The sequence below is a fragment of the Astyanax mexicanus genome, chromosome 14, assembly GCF_023375975.1.
Source record: "Astyanax mexicanus isolate ESR-SI-001 chromosome 14, AstMex3_surface, whole genome shotgun sequence".
Taxonomy (NCBI): Eukaryota; Metazoa; Chordata; class Actinopteri; order Characiformes; family Acestrorhamphidae; genus Astyanax; species Astyanax mexicanus.
The window spans coordinates 23,860,337-23,880,259 of record NC_064421.1 but is presented as its reverse complement, the minus strand read 5'-3'; the positions used below and the strand labels follow the sequence as shown (position 1 = coordinate 23,880,259).

At 38.0% G+C, this 19,923-nt stretch overlaps 1 protein-coding gene across 1 annotated transcript in view; it reads left to right on the top strand.

The window, feature by feature from the left end:
• slc25a21 (solute carrier family 25 member 21) overlaps positions 1-19,923 on the top strand; it is a 110,884-nt gene that overhangs the window by 72,827 nt on the left and 18,134 nt on the right. Inside the window, exons 3-4 of the mRNA XM_007252556.4 lie at positions 5,774-5,822; positions 16,554-16,637. Coding sequence (XP_007252618.1) covers positions 5,774-5,822; positions 16,554-16,637 — 133 coding nt within the window. The remainder of the gene's footprint in view (positions 1-5,773; positions 5,823-16,553; positions 16,638-19,923) is intronic.

Genomic DNA, 19,923 nt, shown 5'->3' with positions numbered 1-19,923 from the left:
CAGTGTGTTTTGTTTTTGTTATACTAGAGTTTTTATCGTATTTAATTTTTTATTTTTTTGCACTAATTATACTGCAAATTAGTTTTGTGGTAGATTTTTGTTACATTTTTTATACACTACTTCTATTTCATACAATATAATTGTACGTTACTGTTTATGAATTATACAGAATGTTTAACTATTAAGCATAGTTATATATTAATACTAAATCAAACTTTAATATTTATTTTGTTGCAGTAGTATATTCTTGAAATTAAATTATTAATCTTAAAAAATCTGTTTTGTCACATCGCCAATAATATCAGTATCCCAAAATTACCATGAAATATCGTGATATTATTTTAAGGCCGTGTAAATTTAATTTGCTCTGAGTAAAAGCATCAGCCACATGCTATAAAGGTGAATGTAAAATCTTATAAAAGGTTCATTTGATGTGTGTGTATTATTTTGTGGCTTTTACCGACTAATCATTAAAGTTGTCTTTGTGTTTTAGGAAACTGATCAAAAACTGGACAAATTCCAGTGAGCCAGATAAATGCTAGACGAAAATTCTTTCAGTCAATATAGTTTAGATTTGCACCCAACCATCTTGAGCTCTCTCCATGCTGGTACATTGTGACATTTTTGCTGTAGAAGAAATGCCCCACTATCTCTTATATTTTATCCATGGCTTCCGCTCTTTTCCTTGCCACTTAAATCCGTCCATATGGAACACAGTAACATGGCTGTGGTTTATTCCTGCCTCTTTTCACCTTGTTTGTGCATTTCCCCTTTTCTGTGGGAGACGATAACTCTTGTCTCAGTGCTTAAGTTGGGAGCTTTTCCCTTAAGATGGAGTTCATTAGAGTCAAATGAGTGACAGGCGCTCGTGGCCTCTTGCTGGTTTGTTTCTTTTGATCTGCCGCTTCTGTAAGGCTCTCTCATGCAGGACTGAGCAATTGAAGTTTGAATTGGTTTTTACTGAGAGAGGCTCCTATGGCACGCTTACATGCCCATGTGCTTACTCAATGAGCTACTCCCTGCTCAAATTGGGTTATATTAAAGTAGCCCACATTTTAATAGTGTGTGATCATCCTATACTGGCAGTGGCGATAACTAACAAAATATTCCGCTAGGATAAAGAGCCTCTGAGAACCTTGTGAGTGTTCCCGTTAGAGCCTGTTTTGAGAGATGAGTGATCTGTTATGTGCCACAGTATAAACAGTATACAGAGTATACAAGCTGTATATCCAGATATTCTGTACCTTGCATCACTTTATATCAGGTATTTATGATTACTGATACTGATACCCTAAAAATGTGTAGCAGTTGTCGTTAAATTTTTTTCCTATGGCTGTTGTAAATCAGTTTCTACTTTAAGGTAGGGATGTCCAATCATGTGGTCAGAAATCGAGCCAATCACATAATTTTAAATAATTAAAATTGGGTGGAAAACATCTGTATCACTGGTGAGTGGGTGTACCGTTCAGGTAGCGTGAGTGGCAGTGAGCTGCTCCATGAGCTGGTGGCTGGTAGACTATATTGGTGCTGTCCAATGAAAAACACTTATCTCCATTTTTGACAATTTTTAGTTTCCTACATAATTTGAACAGACAAACTGTCCCTTACTGTGCCAAAATTTCTTGATGAACAGACCAATAGAAACTCTTCAAAATTACCTGCAATAAAATTTTACATTGACTTTCATTGAAAGTTTACAAGGTTTTTTCTCTCTCCGGTAAAGTTGCTGTTTTGGAGATAAGTGTTTTTCATTGGACAGCGACGATATGTATCGTCTGTTATTGAGTATGTGAGCACGGAAGTAATCCAGCAAGCTTGCTACCTATTAAGCCATCTACTACTTTCATCCACGCTTCATTTTCCTCCAAACTCTCAACACACCACTCGCACACACACACAATATATGCAGCTACAATGGTGTATATTTCCACAATTTAAGCTCGCAGTTAAACTCTGTAACTCAACATATTAAAATATTCTCATTTAAGAAGCATCAAAACTATCCTGAGATATTAAATTACAAAACAAAAGCATCTAGTCTAAATCTAGTCTACCAGACCTAAACCACACTACACTTTTATTACTCTCTCCCTTCCAAATATACAGGGAAATACCAGCATTTTAGGAATATAAATCATGATTTTAATATTGTGGTGGTTAAAACAAGTGCGTTTTAAAACTGACACCACTAATATAAATATGATTAAACATGATTTACACATATGTGCACTTTACATTTGCACTGGTGATTTTAATGTTTGTTTGTTTGTTTTTTTAAGTAAAACAAAATGCCTTAAATATTATGTTTCCATTAATATATTTAGCAAGCAATTATTATCCTTTAAGAAGCGCAAGCTTGTCAGAATGCAGTATATAGTACATTGTTCATGCATTTTAGATGTAAAAATTGTATTGAAAAGAGACAGATTTGACATAGTTGGTGTGAGTGGAATATCTACAGATAAATAGAGCAATAAATGCCAAGCTGGTCAACCAGCATAACTAACATTAATTTTACCATATACTGTTCTGGTCAAGAGCTGGTTAACCAACTAGAATTATTTATGTTTTTGTCTGGATTACCAACTTCTCAACCACCTTGGCCATCATAAAAAAAGATCTTCTGTTGTTTATTGACTGGATGCATTCCATCATGTATTTTTTTCATGCATTTTTGGCTCAAAACAGTGTGACAATATTAGCTAGTGGTGCCCAGATTAAGACAAAGCAGTGAGCTGTAATTCCTGGTATTTTTGATAATTACTTTCCTGGAAAACCCCGAAGGAGACAGTGTCTTGTTTATGGACAATATATTTAATGGAGCAAATTAGAACGAGGGCCGTATTTCTGAACAGCTGTGTACACATAGAAGAATCTGCGAGGGAAGCCATTAAAGTCAACAGCAGAGTGGCAGTGAGAAATCTTGGTTTAGAGGTTCGGGAGGTTTGAGTAAGAAAGAAAGCCTCTCTTCTACAATCTCATTGAGACTTCTGACCTCTTTATTCTTAAGATCTTGCTTATCTTCATCCTCTGTTTGAACAGTCAAACCTTTGTCTTTGGTGATGCCAGCTAGCCTAGCTGTGAGCATCTCTCAAACAAACATTTTGCCAATTCCTCACTGTCGTGCTGTGTTTGGTGCAAAACAGGCACTCAGAAGCTATTAGCTATTTACATAGCACGTATCCGACTGAGATAGAGTTTCAACCATTGTTCCGGGTGCAGCCAGTGGAACCTGATCTGAGCGGTAGCTTTTTTTGAACACCAAGCCAAGATTTACCCTTCTCTTCTAATGTTAAACTGACCAGCGTGTGTCCCGTCACAGCTATAAACCTGGTGCACTGAAATGCTGGTACCTCCTGTGTTTGCTGATTCCCACAAAGCAAGGTTTAGAAGTACACTAAAGTGCAAAATTAGCTTTATCAGTCTCTGTTCAAGCATACTTGGATTTGGGATGACAGACAGTAATAGCGACATGTGCTCACTCTCATTTCTACTGTTTAAAATCCCTTTGCTGCTGTTTTTCTTCTCTTTCTTACTTTCAAGAAATGTCTTTAGTTTAAAGTCTTATTTGATATATGCAAATGCCTTATTTGTAACTATGTTAGAACTTTGATTGGCAAGCAGATCTATTGAAACTTAGTCTAAATTTAGCTGCTTTAACTATAGACGCAGGTCTTCTTTGGAAGGCACCACAACACTTACATCCTTTTTACGTCAAATATCCTGTTTGAATGTTAAATTAGCATAGCTGGCTTTATTATTAGTGTCCACCAGGGTTGTTAAAGTACACAATATTCACGGTTTTAAAATAGGAAAGATCATAAAAAATGTAACTATTAATCTTTTTTAAAAAATCACAGTGCCAATAATATCATTATCGCAAAAATACCATGAATTATCTTGCTTGGAAACTTTGATTCCACATTATGTTTAATGGTTTTAGGATGCTCCTATACTGCCTATACCGCCAAAAGTTGTTTTTTTTTTTTCCTTTTTTTATACAGGGGCATATTGAAAAGTTACTTGATTTCAGTAATTCCCTTCAAAAAGTGAAACTCATATATTATATAGATGTATTACACACAGAGGGATCTATTTTAAGCGTTTATTTCTTGTATTATGGATTACAGCCAAAGAAAACCCAAAAATTAATGTCTCAGAAAATTAGAATATTATATAAGACCAATTGGTACATTTGGCAGTGTGAGCAGTGTGCCAAGTCCTGCTGAAAAATGAAATCCGCATCTCCATAAAAGCTGACTGCAATTGGGAAGCATAAAGTGCTGTAAAATCTCCTGGTAGTTTCCACAATCAGTGATGGTTTGGAAAGACGTGTCATTTGCTGGTGTTGTTCCACTGTGTTATATCAAGTCCAAAGTCAGTGAAGTGTTTTTCTAGAATATCTTACAGTACTTCATTCTTCCCTCTGCTGAAAAATCTTCTTCTTTTTCTTCTACTATTCTATTCACTTTTTCTGATATTCAGATTTTTAAAGATGCACCTGTAGATGAACTTTGGTATATTTTAATTGCAGCCTCATCTATCCATTAGACTGCCCATGAAGTCTATAGTCTTTTTTGTATATTTTTATATACATATACATTATATATATATACCTTAGCCAAGTGTAGGTATACCATGGCTCTATAGTCAAACTTGTGTTAAACCCACAGATGTCATGTGTAGTTTGTGGACAGTAAGCTGTTCTGTAATGTTTTCTTCATCACTGGATGTGTTCTTTCATCACTTACTGCTTCCATTCAGTGCCGGGTGCCTTTGATTGTACTGAGCTCATTAGCAAGTTCATGTTTGATAAAAATGATATGCCTAGTATTTTTGCAAATACATCCCATTTGATTCATCCACATCTGTAATCATGTTCAGATGGTATGTGCGAATACCACTGGTCGCATGTGCAGACCCAAAAGAGCGAAAATTCTCCCTGTTTAGTGACTGTATGTGGTAATTGTGAGCCATCAGCACACTGGAGTGAAGAAATGCATGATGGTAATGAATTGCAGGCTAGAAAAGTGCTTCATTCCATTTCATTAAGCATAGCTCCGTTTTGAGGTTGTTGCATGTCAGTGCCCTCACCAAATGTTAGTTTGTTGCAGTAAAGTGACAAGGAGACAAAAACAGGATCCAAGTGATGAAGCCAGTCACCTGGCCAGGCAGCTCCTGTGTGATGTGAGAATGGGAAATTAATGAAGGAGAATTTCTGAGCGGAAAATCCCAGTTGCCCAGTTAGGGTTAACAGATTTGGATGATCATGATAGCGTAGCATAAAAAGTGCTCAAATAAACAGTGCACAAAATCATTAAAGCCATTTACCTTTCATATAATAACATATGCGCTTGTAATACCCATTATTTCTGCAATTTTGCATTATTTTCTCATTGCTAAACTTTATTAAAAAACTGTTTATTGGCTAGCTATAGTTACAGAGAGGCTGTGGTAATAAACATAATGTGATTGAATGTATAAACATATTTATCTATGTATTATTTAGTGTGTCAAACTCAATTATTTTCTTGTTCTACTGTAATACTGTGACTGTTCTGTAATATTTCTTAGCCTATGCCTAGAATTATCTTTACTGTGTTTCAAAAATGGATCATATGGAGAAAAAAAAGTGCTAAATGAGGACCAGGAACAATTTTATCAATAAATGATTGTTGCAAATATATTTCTCTATTGTTACTATTAAAAGGATAAAATGTAACTTATTCATTCCAAATGATTGATGTAACATTATCATTTCATTTTTCTGTAGGTTTGGTGGAGATTTGCCTGATGCACCCACTGGATGTAGTGAAGACCAGGTAACTGTATTTAACTTTAATTATACCACAGTTAGTTCCGACCCTGCAATATGATTGGCTAAGAGGCGTTCTATGAGTGCTGTTATCAGCTGGAAATGCACTGTAACCGAAGCTCTCCATGTATTACAGGTAACAGGTAACCTAGCAATGATGCAGCACTTACAAGCCAAACAGTGCAGCTACAAACAGAGCAGCAATGAAACTATTTTAACTCGCGAAGTATTTATAACCAAACAGATCAAAATTTTCTTGTCCTCTTTAACTCAAAATGTTTCAGTAAACAGTAATAATGGAACTGCTGTATAATCAAAATAATACACTCGAGGTTTGTGCTATAAAATATAATATTGGCACTGCTGTGCTGTGCTGCATTGTCAATATTACACATTATAGCATTCCCTCTTGTTTATTATTGCTTAAATAACCATTGCCCATCAGTTTTCTGTAGGCCTGCAGATGCTGCTTAAAAGCCTGTTTTTGGGTACGCTTTTCCTGCACTTTTTATTTTTTTATTTTTCTCTCTGCGTCTGCCAATACTGAGCTGGACAGGGCTGCATTCTCCAATGTGGGCACTGGTGCCAAAGGCTTAAATCATTTTGTGGAAAATGAAATGCATCATTTAACCATTCGCCCCAAAATGTTTAAGTAATGCTCTTTAATGTTTGCAAATCGCTCACATTTTTACCTCATTATTCTATTTAATTCTATTTCTCGTCAAGGCCTGTGGTTGTAAAACCGAAAGAAACATGAAAAAGGAATCAGTGGCTCTTGAACGATGCATGGCGATTGTTGGATCTCTGGATTGGCCTGCTTTCTCTTTCTCTGTGTTTTGTGAGGGAGAAAATATAAGCGGGATTAGCAGGACGGGGTGGAGGATGATCAGGGCCCGCTCACACCAGCGCTGCTCACTGGGTAGTAAACAGGTCGTGGGCCACTCTTAAACCTTTACAGCTTTTGCGTGCCCTGCCAAGACCCTGGCTCTGCTGCTAACATGCGTAAAAGCCCACCTACACACACGCACATGCATACAAACAGACACACACACACACACACAAACACACACATATAATGATGTAGACTGCGGTGTGTGTGTGTGTGTCTTTGAATGAGAAGCCACAAGGGAAGGATGGTCGTTGTAGATGAAGCACGAGAATGCAAACGTGTTTAAAGCGGAAATGTGATACCCCAGAATTCTGTAGGATGATTTAAGGTCTGGTGCTGATGGTTTGGGGTTTATTACAGGTAAGGCCACAGTTAGGCCACTCTCTTTTCACGCAGGGTCAGGGTTAGAAGTGCACACTCTATTTTCTTTGTAATGCTCTTCTTTAAAAAGTGGTAAAAGCTGCTACATCATGACAGCTTTATTTATTTGAGAGGTGTGTGTATGTGTGTGTGTGTGTGTGTGTGTGAGAGAGAGAGAGAGAGAGAGAGAGAGAGAGAGAGAGAGAGAGAGAGAGACAAAGAGAAAAAGAAAATGAGATGTGTATTAACTTCTGTTTCTTTAGCCGCAGGTTTGGCAGATTAGTACACAAAATATTATAATGAAAATCTGATTTGTACTAACAGGAACTAATAAAGTGTTGCTATGCTAGTTCTCATGCCTAAACATCCATAGTTTTCAGCAGTTGTTTCTAAAATTTCCAGTAGTTCCTCCCTTTACATTTACATTTCGCATTGTATTGTGGGATAATAACACATTTATTATAACCACACTTAAAAACTGGTTGGTTTGTGGATTTTTTAAGCTTTGACACTTGCGGCATATTAAGTGTGGCTATGCATCATAATTGGATAACAGAGTTCTATTAGTGGATGGACACTGGCTATGTGTAGCAAAAAATTAAGTCAAAACGTGAAACAGAATATAAGCAAATCAATAAATAAATAAATGGAATGCAAGAGATAGGCAATCAGACTACACAAAGACTGTTTCTAAATAAAAGTCAATATTTTACAAATAAACAGACAATGTCAAAACGGACTGAAAAATGATGAACCATAATCCGAATTGTGAGTTTTATGACCCTTTACACCACTAACAGTAATGTTGCGTATTTGTGCTTCCAGATTTTACAATCATTTACAATAATTTGGTTTTTTTCTCACATATGTTTTATAGGATGCCATAGATATAGAACGTATTTATCAGTTAGCAGTATGTGGCCAACAGCTTATGTTCCAGTAGTTGTAGTAGGTAGTGTTACCGATCCCTCTTTCTCCTTTCCTTTTTTCTCCCCACTTCCCTCCTCTAGTACAGCATGCTAGAAGGCTAATTGGCAGGGTGAGCAGAGCTGAAATCTATTAGTGCAAGTCTTGGAGCCGCTGAAAGAGTCATACCCAACACACCTCCTTTCTGACGCTAGTTGCAGGAATGGCTCTTATTAGTACCTGGCTGCTGCTTTAATGTCCGCTGCTCCAAATTGGATGCCAACTGCAGTGAACCATTTTTTTTCTCTATTCATCAAGCCGCCTTTGCGAAATCAAAGCGTTTTTTTTTCTTCTCTTTTTTCAGAAGCACCTGACAGAACGTATACTTTACAATACATATTTACCTGGAGTGAAAGAGGGCAGCACTGGAGTCATGCCTTGAGATGAGGGCTTGAGGAATCTGATTATATGTAATATTCTCTCTCTCTTTTTATCTCTCTCTTTCTTTCTTTCTCTTCTTTTTCTCCAGAATTTATATGATTTGTTAAGCTACTCTAAGGTCGTCCCTACAAATACTGATCCCCCACTCTGACCTGTGAAGCACATTCAAGGGTACTCATTTTTGGGTAGGAATGTTGGTGTTTTTCTGTGCTTGTTTGTCAGAGGCGGCGACTTGGCTTGGGGGGGTGTTTGCGTGTAGTTAGCCTTCCAGGGAGATGGTGGGACTGGAGTTACAGCTTTTCATTAACCTGGAAACCACCTAGTTACATGGTTCATGGGCTGGTCTCAGCTCACTTGGAGGTAACAAAGGGTGTCGGGCGGCACTTTCGGCAGGGGGCGGTGCGCTCGGGGCACCCCATCTGACTCTGATCAGCCAGCCAGCCTCGCTGCAGCTCTCATTAGGGACCAGGAAAGAGGTAGATTGCTCTTTATGTGGTGATCCAGTTACACAGCTTTACTCCACCCCAAATACACTCCTGGCCCCTCCCACAGACCTAGTCATGCCTCCCTCTTGCCACCTTTTCACTCCTGTTTTAGTTTAAACACGTTTCACTGGTTAATTGTGTATCAGCTGAGTATATGTTGGCTCTGTGTGTTGGTGTTTTAAAAGTATGGTGGCTTGCTGCATAATCTGATGTAACCTGCATGTGTACAGTACGTGTGGCCATCCTGTACTGTTTAGACTGCAGGATGTCATAGGCTTAGGTTTATTAATATTTTGCTCAGTACTAATTTTAATTGTTTAAAGAGTAGTAGATATCTAGAAGTGGCTGCCTGAACTTTTTATTATGTATAACTGTACAGTATTCAGTTATAAATGTGCAAGAATTTTATATCACATTATTCAGCATAAGCATAAGCATTTGAGAAATGTAAATTATGGGACAAGTATGAATAGTATAATATCAGCCAAATAAATAATTACTTTTTTTCATTGTTGTAGGAAGGAATTTTAGTTGTATGGCCCACAACATCAGTACAAGTCCTCTTTTGTATGTGTGATATTATATGTATTTAGACACAAGAACAATTTAGGGGTGAAAAACTGTTAATTTCAATCACGATTTGGTGCAAAAAGCTGTATTGATACGTCTTTGAGGTGCAAAGATCGGCAGACGATTTTGTGAGTTAACAAATGCATGAGAAAATGATTACACTGTTTAAAACCAATAGAATGGACGGGATTGAACCTTTCTCCCTTTACAATGCATTTTATATTTAAACAATTCATGGAATTGTGAGTAAATGGCAAGTACACAAGCCTAAGCTGAACACCTCCACTAATCTCAGAACCTTCTGCATTGAAAACCATCATTAAATAATTGCTAAAAAAAAAAAAAAAAAAAAAACATGGTCAAAAATTACTAAGCAAACATTTGTCAAGCCAAAAAATACAGTTACATGCAAAATAGCATTTAAAACTGCCCAAAGCAGAAGCCTTATGCTAACCATGTCCAGTAGCAGTTTTGATTATAATTTTATCTTATTCAGAATCACATTAATTTGGTAATTGGTAAGCTTGCTGTTGTTGTATTTTATAGTTTACTGTACACATTATGCAGTTTATGTTTTATCATGTGTATATGTTGCTTTTTCATTAATTTACTTCTATTAATCTATTAATGGTCACTTTTACGATAAATATCCATACTCTAAACCAAAATGTGAATATTATATAGTCAACATTGCAATGAAGCCACATTGTGCTTGTTCACTTACTGCACTACTTCGTGACATGGTTCACACGCATGTCTGCGCTCTCTCTATCAGCAGGTGGTTGAAAAAAGCTGAGGTTATCCCTTGAGGCAGCAACTGCTATGACACTGCCTCCGTTTGATCACAGCATGTTTGAAAGTGATCAACTTTTGCATGGAGGGTAGAAGTATCCTGTTTGATAAGAGCAGTGACAGATGATGTGTAGAGAGTGGATGACGGTGAGGGAGAGAGAGAAGCCTCCAGGCGTCAACCCTCTGACTGCTGCCTGACCAGTGGACTCCCAATGGAATCCCTCAACCAGCTATTAAACAGCAGGGCTCAAAGCTCTTAGGCCTGGAAGCTGATCTGGTCCAGTAAAGCAGCAGGTCACTCGGCTGTGCTGTCCTGACCTTCTAATCCTTCCCGCTCATGCCTGTATGATCCTGACGGAATATTTAAGCATATATTTTTTATGTTATTTGTTGAAATCTTTTAAAATACCTTTAACTAGAGTCAGGTGGTTGATGATTTTTCAAGTGACATCATGGACATTTTAGGTGATCAGAGAAATATTAAACAAGATATTAAGTGTTCTATGCCAGTAGTGTGATAGTAGACTTGAGTTTAACCAAGCTATAGAGAATTCTAGGCCCAATAGACATGAGTTAATGTCCCTGTGGCTCTTTTGCTAGCTGTGTGACCTCCTGCTGATGGGCCTGCCATTGCACATTAGGATCTGGTATTAAACAGTTTTGCTAGAAGGAGGGTGTTCCAAACACATTATATTACAAAACATTGAAATGAAGCAAAAGTGTCCCAGTGTGCTGAAATGACCCGTTTTAGAGAAGTAGTAAAGTGCCTGATGAAAACTCGTTTGTCTCCCGCGCCTGTCGGACGCCTCCTAGCATATGTGTCCTACTCCAAATGCTACCTCATGTCACGTCCCTGCTAGGAAGGGGTGAAGAGCATAAACACTGAGCTGTGTTTCAGGTTACAGACTGGATCAGGCAGGTCTGGAAGCCCTGATGGCTGCATTCTGCTCTGTTTCTGCTGTCTATGTAATGTAATGGCTGCCGGTTACCTGCTGACTAAGGGGTCTCTTCTATCCCCAACCATTTCCTTACTTCAAAGCAGCCTGGACAATTCTAAGCTGATAAAGGGAATATCCCCAGGTTGGACGTATTTTGGGATATACAGTGTGTGTGTGTGTGTGTGTGTATGTACATATAAAATGTAAAGACCTGTACACCTACTCATTCATGCAATTTTCTGATTCAATTTTCCAGTCACACAAATTCAGGCCAGCAACTATAGGAAATGTCCGCATTAAAAACCATCAGAACTGGTGATTTATAATTATAGCACAAATGCTTTTGCTAGACAGCCCATCTTTTCTAAGAACTGTTTTCAAAATCTTGTGGAATCCATTATACAAAGAATCAAGATGAAATAAAAAGAGGCCTTATCTAGCGGTCCTCAAAGGTTGCTTGATGTGTGTGTCTTTATACACTATACACACATGATCAATGTAATTAAGTTTCATAATTTCCAAAATATCTTCTCTGCACCCACATTAAACATTTTTACAGTGCTCTTTGAATTTGAAGTCCAAGGAGCTCATAGCAAATCAGAGAAAGACGAATACAGATTTACACAAGTCTAAAAGTTAACAATATCTCTTGAAGCAATTTCTAAACAACTGCATATTTGGAGATCATAGTTTTAACTGGTAGTTGTGTTAAGCCCAGCAAATTCTATATTTCTGTGGAAACCTTCTTGAGAAACATGTAACATGTCATACTTGGATGATACAAAGGTAAAATTGTGGTGCCACACTGACCAGAGGTATATTTGCAGGAATTTACTGGGGTGTTTTGCTGCCTTTGGACATTTTTAAAAGTGGACATAATTTTTAAGAAGGACGGCTAAAAATAAATATATTTGAATCTTCAGCTATTCAGTTGAAACTCTGAAACAAGGCCATCATCAGTATCATTATTTTAAAAGCCATCTTATCATAAGACAATGTTTTATGTGAAAGATCAAGCTTTGTCCAAAAGGGTATCCTCACAGTGGATCTCCAATTCTTCTTTTTCTGTGTTGCCTTTATTATTAGCCTGAGGCTTCTTGTTAGCCTGTGGTGCTGCTGAAACCCAAGCTGCTCTAACCCAGACCGAGCCCCAGGAACCTGCCATGCCACAAGCGCCACAACTTTATCACTTCCCCTCTACCCCATCTCCCATCTTCTTCTTTATCTCCTTCCCTCCACTGGCTCTGCTTTATTGACCTCCTCCAGCCACAGAGAATCCAGCCCCAGTTGCTAAAAAAGAAAAAATCTCTTAACTGTTATGAAAGTCCTGTGTTTTGCATTCTCTGTGGTATCAAGAGTTTGTCAGTAATACAGTAATTAAAATGTGGACCATGCTGTATCATGGATCGCTGGATACTATAAAATCTACTGCATCAATAAGAAAATGATGAAGGCTTTTATGCCCATAAGGAGAAGAATCATGAAGGTCTTATCTTGAGAGGTCTTCCCTGTTACAGATTTGATTGAATGCCAACATCTGCCATGTTGGATCATTTAGGTTCGAAAGAGCTTTTAACCTCGCATACTATTGCAATGGACTTCTGCCATCTTTATGATCCCGCTCATTAAAATTAACTGTTTGGTTGTAAAAAATAGATTTCCTTTTAATGCTGCCTTCTGGATTTCCTTATGTACTACACATTGCATGTGAGGAGAAGCAATGTTCTCATGCTTGTCTCTTTCTTTAGTCTGTTCTCATTAGTCTGTATTTTTGTTTCTGTTTCAGATACAAACTGCAGGTGGCTAATGGAAAACCTGTTAAGACTGTAGAATGAAGTTTTGTCTAAAATGATGTCTGTGTGTATAGAACAATGAATGAATTAGTTTACAATTACAATTTGTTCATAATTGGTGGCTACTTTGTTCTATTGGTGGTGGTTGGTGGAAAAAATGCAGTTTACAGCTGCACAGCAGTGTTGTCATTATCATTCCCAACTAAAGCTCAGTCATATTTATTGTTGGATATTATTTTACTCTGAATTGTACCTAAATGAGTTGGTCCAAAACTTCTCTGGGGGAATACCCAAGTTTTTAACAAGGCAAATTTAAGAGACCTTTTTAAAAGTTTGGCCTGCCCCTTTAAAGGCAGCACCATCAAACTCAAGCCTTTTGATCAACCCAGTAACCTTCCACCCTTCCCAAAGGGCTGTTTTTAACACCATCATTATTGAGCCTCAGCCCATCGGCTTGTCCTTTAGTGTGGCACAGCCCCCCCTGTTGGACTTGAAGTGGGCCCATTACCAACAGGGTCTCAGAGGGGACAAGGCCTTAGTGCTCACTTGGCCTGGCCCTGAAACAATACAAAGAGTGGGTTCTCCCAGCCCCTGACTGTTACTTAGCCCTTTTGTGGGTGTCTAAAACCTGCACTTTTACAGAGACTTTGGGGTCAGGTAGAGACGTCAGGGTTATTTAGCCCCTGAGCACTCATCTCACTTACAGAAGGAGCGCCCTGCCCTCACCTTCACCCTCACCTGGTTGTCCGTGACACACTGGGCTAGTAAAAGCTAGGTACAGGGGGTTAGAAGGACTGTCTATGAACTTGGAGACATCATCACCTCTGAGTACATCTTCTCTTTCTGAAGCTGGAATGAGAGAGATCCTTAGAGCTGTGTCTTTTAATGAAGCCCCAGGGCATAACCTGGCTGCTCTGTCTGCCGACTTTACAACAGGACAGACTCCAAGGCCAAGTTTATCAGCTGGAGCTGCATGCAGTTCTTACCTGCTGACTGCTGCTCTGATCTGCCACATAGAGAGTCCATATATGGATCTCCATATAAAAATCTCCAGCATGGCCAGAGGGTTCGTTTTCTTTGCTCATCCCAGTGTGATGGGGCAGCGTGGTGACATGTTCAGAGAGGCCTGAGGCATCCTCTGCTGCCACAAGGTCCTCATGTCCTCCCCATTATCTCTCGCACCCTGCGCCGAGCTGTTTGGTGCAAGGCTTTTATGGCAGGGTAGGCAAGGGACACAAGGAAATGAGGTGACCCCAGGGTCAGGTGTGGAGTCATGGGGCTGGGAGTGGACCGTAGCTCAGACACCTCTCTCTCTGGGCTATTGCAGGTCGGGCTAACCCTGCAAACCAAACATGGGGAACAAGGCAACTGGGGGAATGGGACTCCTGCAATCCTTGACCTTGTACTCATGTGCCTTTAATTAAGGCTGATTTAAATTTGTTTACAAGCTCCACTGGTCTTAAATCTTCCGGGTCTCTGCCCCCACCCCTAAGCCTGATCCTGTCCCAGCGTTGCCCCCATCGGCCCAAACGGTCTGCCCTCTCAGCGTCCCTCTTTTCTTCTCTCTCTTTAACATGGTGTTGGACGTTCATTTATGATGCCATTTTAACTGGTTTTCAGGCACGGGTTACAAGCTATTTGGGAATCTACAAAATTGGATGCTAGGGGACACCCCTCTAAGATGTTAATCTGTTGGCTATATGAAAGGCTGCTCACCTCAGTAAACCCCCTCCTCCATTGGAACCAAGGCTCTTTATGGCCCCATCAGGCACCCGCCTGGACGACTAACTGCTGACCTCTTGACTTGGCAGTGAAAGCCATATGAGGGGAATCTTCGCTCCTCTCCTTTCGTCGACCCCCACTCTATCTTTTCTCTAAGCTCCTTTCTCTTTCTTTTTTTTCTGTGGCCCTCTCAAATAATGATGCCTAAAATTGGTCACTTTTTTTTTTGTTTGAGTGCATTTAAAATAATGTTGCATCATTAACCAAAGACAATCACATTGAATTAAATTAAAAGCTATGAGCCTATAATGAACATGTGTTAAATGTTGATTTGGCATATGAAAATGCTTCAGAATGCGTGCACTGTGTCCCATTTAGAAGGTCTGCATGTACCAGTGTCTCTAGTATAGATGAGGCAAGGCAATAAAATCCTGTGGCAACACTTTCTTCAGGTTCACCACCATGTTTAACATTTACACAGAGCTCAGTGCCCTTTATTAGGGAGTTACTAGCATGTTTGTAGCTACAAAAAGTCCCTCAACCAGTTCTATCTTATTAAAAATTTACTGCAGAGCTGTTACTAGTAGGTTACTGGCATGTTAGTGGCAAAGTTTTCAGCCTGAAGGCCTGGCACGGGGGGACAGGACTAATTGGAAAGGATGGGTTAAGTAAATGTTTTACTTTTCTGCTGTGCTAGAGGAACCAGAACACCCACTAGAGCCTTTTGGAGATTAGAGGATAAACCAAGGCAGGAAAAGAAAGATTTGCCTTTTGATGGAGTTTTGAGAAATGAGCATGGATCAGCCCTTGTCTTTATATTTCTCCCAGACAGATAAACCAACAAAGTGTTATAGATAAGCTCTAGAATCTTTATTAAGCTGTCTGTGAATTCATATAGAACTTAGGAACGTGTATCTACAGTGTTTAAGATAGGGGTGGCACAATATCTTTTTATATCAGATACCATTTTTGTCCCTGTCTTAACCTAACCTGGCATGTAGTCTTGAACACATTAATAGTTGGGTTAGAGCCAGAATTAAGCCAGTGGCCAGTATCTGGCTGAGCATCAAATCAACAAACCCCAAGATTAAGAATCGCAATTTTTATGTACAATTTCTTTTTGTAACCTAACACATTGTTAATGCATGTTCTGAAATTGAATACTTTTTTTGCAGTCAAGAAGCAAAGAAGTATGTATTTAATAAATTACACAATTTAATCATTTCATTCATATGTTTCTTCCAGTCCTTTTGCCACAGGTATATAAAGGTGTACAAAACGAAGCCTAGCCATGCAATCTGCCTTTATTAAATCAAATCTAATTTATTTTTTACAATTGATGTTGTCGCGCAGCAGCTTTACAGAAATTTGGTAGGAGAAATGTGGTGGTTGTATACAGCAGAGAATCAGACACAATACATTGAACATAAAACACAGAACCCCCAGTGAGGAACAGAGACAAGAAAAACGACATCAGAGCTTATCTGAACATGCATTTTGCCAAATTAAATAACTGCAGCGCTCCAAACCGGCTGCTGAAGCTGCAAAGAAGGACCAAGTACATATTAATGCTTATGGATTTAGAATGGGATGCCATTAAATCTTTTGTAGCTGTAATATGTGTGCATTCCAATTCCATTTAGTGTATGTTTATTATTATTTTATATTGAAAGAAGATTAATTATTTAAAATGATATAATTCTATTGAACCTATGTCTGCTTCTGATCATCAGTTGCTAAAAAATAATTAAGATTTGGAAACAAATTTCTTTAACTACAATTTGTCATAGACAAATAATTGTATATAAATAAAAGTCATAATTGTATATTTGTCTTTTAAAGGTTCCAGATTCAGCGGGGAGCCAGTGACCCAAACAGCTACAAAGGCTTGGGGGACTGTTTCAGGACCATATTTCGCAATGAGGGGTAAGTTACAGGGGCTTAAGTTTGTTTTTTGCCTGCCAGGATTTTTCCCAAAGCAGAATCTGCGGTTTTATGTTGTAAGTTATTGTTTTCATTCTAGACCGTGCTGTACTATTTTTTACTATATTTTTACTATGCTGTACTATTACCACTTTTACTTCACTATACATTTAACTTAAAATGTAAAAAAAAGTTAAAAGTATAATACTTTTACTGTAATAATTTTTGATGTGCTGCATTGTTACTCATAACAATTATAAAAATGTTAGGAATCATTTCAAACCCACATTATCACTAAAGCCAGAGTGGAACATGCTCTGCACTGTGACTGGGTTTGATTAAGCTGCTCATCATTGAGTGAATCAAGAGATCATGCTGAACTTATACGAAGACCATGCTGCTCCCGTTCTGCCTTTCACTCTGAGAACTTTGCGCTGCTTTTTGTAATAACTACAAATCATAATACTGTACTTTTACTTAAAGTACTTGTGAAGTACACTCCTTAACACTCCTTGTTAATGCTTCCAGTTAAGTGTGGTGCTTAAAGAACACTTCTGCTTCTATTCACGTCTAAGTCACTTGTTTAATAGAATACTTTTCCTTGTACTTAAGCCTGTCTCTCTAGTATTTTATTTTGTTTATCTCAGGTCCTATATTATATAGTATAGTTAAGTATTTCATCACCGTGCACTGTGCTTCACTCTCTCATGCATGTATGGGTCTGCTCCAGTGAGTACGAGTTAAACATTTGGAAGACATGCACCTGGTGAGAGATGATGTTTGGGTTTGTTAGAAAGAGAGGAAAATGGCATGCAGTAATCCCACCTGGTCTGGAATATGAGGCATGCACTGTAAATTCAGGGCCTGAGAGTGAAGTCATTGGTGTATTTTATATATTTGACAGTTACTTGCTCATTGTGTGCAAAGTAAGCTCATTTGTGACCATACAAAAAGAGAGAGAGAGGGAGAGGGAGAGAGAGATAGGACATTGTTCTATTTTTTTCTGTTTGGTTTTTTTTTCTCTATTTTCTTCTTGCCTCTATATCTTTCAGTTGCCTTGCCTCTTTCCTTTTACACCACATCATAGAATAAGCTCATTTTAAGAGAGCTTAAACGGCTAATGTTAGAAAACTGTCAAACACATTTAAGGGGAGGTGTTAAACTCTGATTGTCCAGTTAGTTAATTAAGCAACAAATTGTCCACATTTATATAATAGTAAGATTCAGCTGATATAATGTCAGGGAAACATAATATTGATGCTTACAATCAGAGGTCACGATATATATTCGACAGTTACTTGCTCACTACGTGCAAAATGAGCTCATTTATGATTAGGGGTGGGCGATATAGCCCTAAAATAATATCACGGTATCGCATGGTATTTTTTCGCAATAACAATACTCTTGGTGACAAGACAAAACACTGAATTTAAAAAAAAAAAAAAAGAAAAAATAAACTACTGCAACACAATGAAAAATTAATTTTATTATTGCATACAATATGATTTATTGCACCCCTTAACTGAGTATTAAAAAATACAAGAATTTAATCAGATTTGTCCAAAATAATCCAAAATGTCATGATACTAATAATGCACTTCATATATCTCCATATATCCGGGGCTGAAGTAAAATAAATTATACTGGACAGATATAATCTAATCTAGTAGATATATAATGGGAAATGAGAACAGTGTGAATTTTTCTTTTGATAAAAACAGCAAAAAATAGTACACTGATGTTATAATTAGGGGTGGGTAATGTGGCACAATATTTCAAGGAATAGTATTGTTCACAATATTGAAAAATGTTGGCAATATTATTGCATACAATATAATATGGCACAACCCTACTTGTGACCGTACAAAAAAGGTAAATGTGATTTTTTTCCCTTTTTTCCCTCTATTGTTTTTCCTCAATTCTATATCTTTCACTTGCCCTGTTTTTTTGTCTTCACCACATTTAAAACAACACTGTTTTCTTAATTCATTTTGTTTGTTCCATTTTACAGTGGATGTTTATCTTAAACCGTCTTTCACACAATTACCGACACACACACAGTGTAGTGTGTGGAGGTATCTGTCAGATCCTGTTGACAGAGTGCAAAGCTTAGAGAAAGTGCTTGCCATTTTGTCTGTTTACGGTGAGCCGACAGTTTTATAGTGGATCTAAAACTGATCTCTTTTAAGGTGTGTGTGAGTGCATGTGTGGCCCCAGGTGACAGTGAAGCAGCTCGTTAGCGGACACGTGGGTCGACTGCTGCGAAATCCTTCAGCAACTCACTTCTCACTCTCCCTCTCTGTTGAGCTGTCATCAGCTCCATCCCATGTGCCTCCCCTGCAGACTGCAGCTCTTCTATCCTCAAGACCAATTATCACCCTGGTATATTTGCGCTGTGGCTAGAATTACTGCCCAGTAGCCGGCCCGATCCCAGGCTGAACTACTTAGTTATAATTTATACAAATGGAGGGGTGGGAGCCGTTGTTCTAGAATTATTATGAAAAATAAACTTGCTCTAGCAATATCAACCAGTGCTGCTCTCTCTCTCTCTCTTTTGCTCTGTTTTTGCCTGGGCTGCTCTGTGTGTCAGAAACTTGAGCCTCTCTGAACCAACATGGCAATTAACTGAGAGAACATTACCCATCTGTGAATGAGATCAGAAGTTTAGAGACATGATTCTGCCAAAATGTTTTATGTTTTAACATGTGTGAAACATAAACCATAGCAATCACTAATTAAAATGACTTACAGCACTTTAAAAAAAAAAGTATTTGCGTCTTCCTGATTTTCCTGATTTATTCTTGATTATTACATATTTATCATAGAATGAGCTAATTTTCATGGAGCTCAAAAGTTTAATGTTAGAAAACTGTGAATCACAAAACACAAGCTTATTTTAAAATGAATAGTTTTACACATATTCTCATAATTTAAGATAATATATTAAAAATTGATTGTTCACTTAGTTAATAAAGCTACAAATAACCAAATTTTTATTAAGTATTAAGGCTTAAAATCAGAGTTTCTACAAGGTCATGGTAGACACAGGTGTACACTGTATGCAGATTTTTAAAAAGCTCCTATATGCCTTAATCCAAAGCGAAGGACTTAATTTGTCTTACAATGTCTTAAACTCATCTCTTAAAGATCTTAAAAGTGCCAGAGACAGTAAATGCAATTCTGTTTTTGTGCCTTTTTCACATTGAATTTAGCATTTTCCCAATATAATATACTAATTAGCATACTGATCACTTACTAATTTAAAGACAGGGTGAACTAAGCAGAACAA